General features: G+C 38.1%; 1 protein-coding gene across 1 annotated transcript; it reads left to right on the forward strand.

The window, feature by feature from the left end:
* Positions 1-654: 654 nt before the first annotated feature.
* LOC109921259 (insulin) lies at positions 655-5076 on the forward strand. The gene is made up of 3 exons (XM_020521289.2): positions 655-742; positions 1484-1693; positions 4526-5076. The coding sequence occupies exons 2-3, from the start codon at positions 1507-1509 to the stop codon at positions 4678-4680; spliced, it is 342 nt and encodes a 113-aa protein (XP_020376878.1). The 5' UTR covers positions 655-742; positions 1484-1506; the 3' UTR covers positions 4681-5076.
* Positions 5077-6420: the final 1344 nt, after the last annotated feature.

Genomic DNA, 6420 nt, shown 5'->3' on the forward strand with positions numbered 1-6420 from the left:
CAGAACAATTTTTAGAAAGCAACATCATAAAATCCAATGAGTAAAGGCACCTCACCTCTTGAAGGAGGCAAGTAAGAGCAAAGGGAAAAAGAAATAGCTGAACCGAGGGAAAAACAGAGTGAGCTATTAATCACGCAGGTCTGGGAAGATCGAGAGGGTTCAACCTGTTATAGGAAGGTGATGGCAAAATCATTGTCTGATTCACGTCAATACAGTTCTGTTCAATTCCTAGCAAACTGCTACATCAACGAATCAACAAGTTCATTAAGAAGGGCAGGCTGGATCTTTAAGTGCTTAGAAGTGTTCTCTTGCCATTACTGAGCCTAATAAGCAAAACAATGAAGTGCAGTTAATATATCAATTGCACCTACTAAGATGGCTCCAGTTGTTACTAATTGACCTATGGACAATTTCAGAGCTGTTCTGGAAGGTTTAACAGCACTTGAAAGTGAAATGATCATGGTTTATGAGCAGCTTCTGATGCTGAGAATAAATGAAGGACAAAGATTACCAGTGCAAACATTTACAGGGGATAAGTTAAATGAGTTGCAAAATGTAACAATTAACTAATGTGCAAAGATAGCAAGATTTTTACCAGATGATCAACGTAGGTGATATTTTAAGAGCCAAACATCAAATTTAAAGCAAACAGCTGGACAGCTTGCAGTATAAATAAACTTGCTGTCACAATAGACGGCGCACATTCAACAGGCTCAGAGTCAAGCTGCAGTAGACTGGTCAGGTAAGAGTACTATGACATTTTCAAAGCTGAAATTTGAATGAAACTCTGATCTTGACTTAACATATTTGTTATAAATTTGGTCAATTGTTCCTGAAAATTGCATTGCTCAGCAGTTGTTCAAGCCCTTCTCCAGCTCTTGGGCACTCAAACTAAGGCTGGCAAGAGTTGGCACAGTCTTTTGGGTAAGATATTGGGACAAGAATCCTAAGCAGCCTGTTCAATGTACAAGTGAAGATAGCCCTTTTCAAAGAAGACAAGGAACAGGTCCTGGTCAATATTCAATCTCTGAATTACCGTCACCAGACAAGATCATCTGCTTACTACTTTTGTGATCTTGCAGTGTACAAATGAGCTACCCTCCCTGCCTCTGAATTTCTCAATCCATGGCTTTATTCAGCCGTGTGAGGTCTGCACTAATGTATAAGTATTATTAGACAGGTACAGGTACTATTCTGGAGCAACCAGAAGTGGGTGACATGACTAGTGTCCATTTTTTAAAAAAATGGGTACAGTATTTAAGTGAGTGCAGATGCAGGGGGAACTGGGTATAAATGTGTGCAAATCACTGAAAATGGCAGAAAAGATGGAGAGAGCAGTTATTAAGGCATTCGGTAGTCTGGATTTCATTAAGAAGGACACAAAAGTATGAGTAGTCAACTTACTTGGAAGAACATAGGGACAAACCACTAATGTGGAAGACATTCTGTACATGCAATTTATTTCTTTCTTTTATTTTGAAAGGAATCCTACATTTAATCATTGAAATGGTGCTTTGGAATCAAATTGTGCTGGTGGCTGTATTGTTCATCTTCTCTTGCCCGAAAGGATTAGAAACACAACCTTCACAGCACCTGTGTGGCTCGCAGCTTGTGGATGCTCTATATTTTGTGTGCGGAAGTAAGGGTTTCTACTATGAACCTAAAACAAAAAGAGGCATCGAGCAGCTTCTAGGTATGTTAGCCCAAATCTACAGGCAAACAATAAATGGATTTCTTTTCTGTATTTCATAATGATTGGGAGTTTAATCTGAATGATGTATGGGAGTCAGAAATCACGTCCAACATTACCCCCTGAGCCATTAAGGTTAGATTTTCACTGAGATTAACTTGAGATGGGTGGTGGTGGAATGTTCGGGGGGCTATTTGATTTTGTCCCACCCGATAGTTCCAATAGAAGGAAATAACACATGGGCCACCCTGTTCACTGTTACATAGAGCTTCAAATGATGTACAGCACATAAATAGACCATACAAAAAATGCCCTGCCTGATCTCCAATGTGTCCTACTTCATCTAAGGCTATCAGCATATCCTTCTTCTTCCCCCATCATATACTTACCTAGCAATCCCTTAAATGCACTAAACTATTAACTTCAACTACTCTACATTATATCAGTCTCCACAGTCTAATTACTTTGACAGTAAAGAATTCACCTTAATCCTTTCTTAGATTTATCTGTGACTATCTTTTTTTTATGGGCCCTAGTTTGGGCTTATCACAAGTGGAAACATCTTTACCTCCACCCTATGAAGCTCATTCATAATTTTAACAACTTTAATAATTGGGTCATCAAATAGCCTTGTCTCATCTAGAAGAAAGATTCCCGACTGTTCAGTCTTTCCTGATAGTTGGAACATTTCAATTCTGGTATCATCATCCTTGAAAATTTCTTGTTCCACCTTCTCCAATATCCTTTTCATAATATGGAGATTGGAGTGGAAGACACTTCTCTAAGTGTGACCTGATCAAGGTTCCTTGCAAGGTTCATGCAAGTTCTCTGCTCTTCCAATTTCACTAGGAAACCATTGTGTTGCTTGGTTTGAATGTTTTTATCATCTCATTAACTTGCTTGATACATTTAATAACTGAGGAATCTGAACCCGAGGATTTATTTGCTCCTTGTCCCATTATCAGTCCTATTTTCCAAAGAGTATGTGGCCTTCTTCTTCTTTCTACCATTTATAACATCTCACACTGAACTATATTAAACTCTAAGTCATTTGCACAAACATTCTGCACGTTTATTAATGTATTCTTTAATTTTGTTGCATTCTTTTTCTATACTAAATGTAGCTCCAATTTGGTGTCATCTGCAAATTTTGAAATTATTTTTCTTGTTCCTGAGTCTAAATTGTATGAATGGTGAACAGCAATGGTTCCAGTGTCAGTTTGTGTGGAACAATACTTCTAACTTGATGTTCGTCTCAGTAATTACTGTGATCCTTTGCTCTCTTATTTTCTGTTTTGTAGCCAGTTTGCTGTCTATTCTGCTGCTTGTCCCCTGACTCCATATATTCTGAGATTAGTCATTAGTCTACTACATAATCTCTTTTCAAAAGCCTTTTGAAAATGCCAGCACGTAGCATGTACCGCCTTACCCTCTTGCACACTTTCTTGTGACAGTGCTAACTTTTTAAATGATCTATTCAATTAGTCCCATTCACCTTCTCTTTCCCCACAGCACTGAATTTTCCCCGTTTCTCAGGTATGAACATCTTCTTCTCCAAGCGTTTCATTCCATTCATGCATTGTATGAAAATGGCAATCTCTTTCTTTATTGTATTTTGCCAGTGATCTTGTACTTCTGTCCTTTGGTTATCAAACCTTCTTACACTGAAAATCATCTCTAATTATACGCTCCATATCAAAATTTCTTATAATTTTTAACCTTTCCATTAACAATTTCTGACCTCCCTAGGGAAAACAATCTGAATTTTTTTTCCCAAAACTTTACTTGGCTAAAGTCTTTTATACTTGATACCATTTCGTGTAAATCTCTCTTGAAGAACTTCCCATCTTTTCAGAAGCGTGAAACCTAGCATTAAAGACAACACTCTACTGAAGCCGAACTGGTATTTATAAAAGATCAGCAGAACTTCCTTGCTGTAAAACATAAATTCACTGATACACTGCGAATTTTGGCAAATGTACATCTACAGGTTTGCAAAGATGCCAAAACAGTTACTGACAGAGTGAGAGCCCTCCTCCCTACTGTCTGCATCTTTTCACATTGTCTGCTATCTTAATGTTTCATGAAATTCTTCTGAAGACTTATCTATATTTGTGTCTAATACAGAATGGTCAAAGAAAAAGGCTTTTCAAGTAAACTTAGTGATGAAGACATAAGTGTAGGTTCAGGTAAAATCAGGCTTTCCTGTTCTCCCAGCTGGCCTGAAATTTTACAGGGCTGGGTGGAGGTGTTAGAAAGCCCATTGGAGCTTTGCTTTATTGAGGCTCATAAAGCTAATAAAGGGCCTCAACTTGCAACCAGATGTATGTTACCCCTGGTGAACGGGGTGTGGGGTGAGTGCCCGCACCTTGATGGAAGCCTGGCACCTTTAAACTGTATGGTTGATGGCAGGCAAATTGGCAGTTCTTCATTGCATTCGTCAATGGCGGAACACCAGTCCCATTCAACACTGCACTCAACCTCCTTTACAAAGTCCTCCACACGCCTGCCTGAGACTACTGGCTTATCTTGGTTTCTGAATGGCAAAGCTGGATATGCAGAGTTGCCAGTCATGTGATTGACCGGCCACTCTCTGAGGGGCATCCTTCCAATCTAGGGGTAAACATCTCACCTAAATATTCTTCCCAATGTTAAATTGTTGTGGGCCAGCTGTCTGGATGGGCTCCCCTGCCCTGACAATTTAGGTCAGAGGGGTCTGAGGATATAGCACTCCATGAAATACGGCCCATTAATAGTTCTTTTTGCACAGATCCTATGACTTTCTAAGGATAGGAGAAATAAAATAAGACCACTTGTTGAATTATTCACTTTCAGGATTACGTGGTGAAGAGTCTGCTCAAGAAAATGAGGCTCAGCAGAAATTTCTATTCAATAAACTGCTGGGCCGGATGATGAAGAGGGGTATAGTGGATCACTGCTGTCACAATACCTGTTCCCTTTATGATCTCGAAGGCTACTGCAACCAATAAGAAAAGTAAAAGTCATCAGTATCAGAAAGCGAGGTGTGCAGCCATTGTGTAAGAGGCAGATTCACTGCCAAATTATTTATTTAAAAAGAGACTAAGTTATCTCTAATCATATTCATTTCAAAAAAAAACTTTTGGCAAATTGCATAAAAAGTAAAATAATTTTACATTTTGTTGGAAGAATCCAGCCTTTTATTTAAATGCATTCTGTCCATTGCTTTTGATCTCTCATTAAAATAAATGCAGCTGTCTCCTGCATCAAATCAAATCATATTGTTTATATCGATGACCTAGCACGTTGTACGCACTTTCACAGATTGAAATAGTCTGTATCTTATTACTTATATTTTAATGTAAAAATAAAGAGCAGCTTCTCTTGCCTGCAGTTTTCTTCCTTAATTGCGTTCTCCAACTTTTTAATTTGATTTCACATCTTCACCCAATCATATCACACACAAAGCAATATACAGTGAAGTTGTTGATGGTAAACTGTGGCGAAGTTGGGTAGAATACTTGTGGATTGGGAGCCAGGACATTAGAATTTGGTGTTTGTAAAATATTGATGTTTATAAAAAGATAGGGGAGAAAGCAGTGTGTGGTCCCTTTAAAAGATGATGTGGTTTTTCTAGGCTTGGAGATTTAACAAAAAAAGTCTAAGCCTTAGAGTAAGCTCCATCTAAGTTTAATGCTATTTACAGCACAAATAGTTAATGTTTCTGACAAACGAATTCAACAGAGAAGGTGTTCCTGACAGAAGGTCAATGAAGAAGACACAGGACATTCCAGAAGACGTAACCTAGTTGTAATTTTGAAAGACTAAGTTCTAAGTTTTTTTTATTTTGCTTTATGTAAGTGGTACTTGTATTTATTAGAACAGCATAGCAATAGAATTTTGTTTAATTTGGGAATCGTTAGAGGGGAATCGTTCGGCTTGTTAATAGCTCAGTTAATTTGTTCACAGCTAGAGTTAGATAAATTAATTGTTACTTTTAGATTTATAAAGTGAGTGTCAAGAGTTTATTTCATTTAACCACTCCTTTGTAATAGATTGGGGGTGAGAGGCAGTTTTGTAACAGATTATATGGTGAGTGAACATCTTCGGGTGTTTTGGTTTTAGGGGGGGCGGGGATCAACCTCCACTTTGTAACAGATTGAGAGTTCGGGTCAGGGATTTGGATACATTGGAACAGCTCGAGTCCAGGATTTGAATGGATCTGGACAGATTTAGGGCATGAAAGGTCCCATCAGATTTAAACAGACTTGGGGATCAGTGCCCTAGATCTTTAAATAAAACATCAGTAAGAAGTGGAAAATCTGTTTGATTTTAGTTGACTGTTGTTGGTTAAATCAAAAGTGGGGAAATGGCTCTTAACATTACTAAAGAGGCTCTGGGGTTGAAAATGCTTCCTAAATTTGCCTAGAAAGGTAGAGAAAGGAGACACTTTTAGAATTAGCAGACAGGCTAGAATGGGGTTTAAGTAGGTATAAGAAGATAGATGAAATTGTAAAGGAGTTACTCAAGCATTTATGTTTTTCAGAGAAACAGTTAAATGCAGTGGAATTAGAAAAAATCAAATTGCAAATTAGACAATTGGAGTTAGAAGATAAAGAAAGGGAAAGAAGAGCCAGGGCAGAGGAAAAAGAGGGAGAAGGAAGGGAGAAAGAGAGAGAATTTGAACTTCAGAAGTTGCAAATTAGGCAGGATAGCCGACTTAAAATGATGGAAATGAAGGTAGAAGATAG

This window comes from Rhincodon typus, chromosome 17 (assembly GCF_021869965.1).
Source record: "Rhincodon typus isolate 14 chromosome 17, sRhiTyp1.1, whole genome shotgun sequence".
Taxonomy (NCBI): Eukaryota; Metazoa; Chordata; class Chondrichthyes; order Orectolobiformes; family Rhincodontidae; genus Rhincodon; species Rhincodon typus.

What these genes read in the sequence shown, in the direction of transcription:
- LOC109921259 (XM_020521289.2), top strand. Translation starts at nt 1,507, where the DNA reads ATGGTGCTTTGGAATCAAATTGTGCTGGTGGCTGTATTGTTCATCTTC. An exon ending in AGGCATCGAGCAGCTTCTAG is followed by an intron (nt 1,694 to 4,525) that starts GTATGTTAGCCC and finishes ATTCACTTTCAG; the next exon opens with GATTACGTGGTGAAGAGTCT.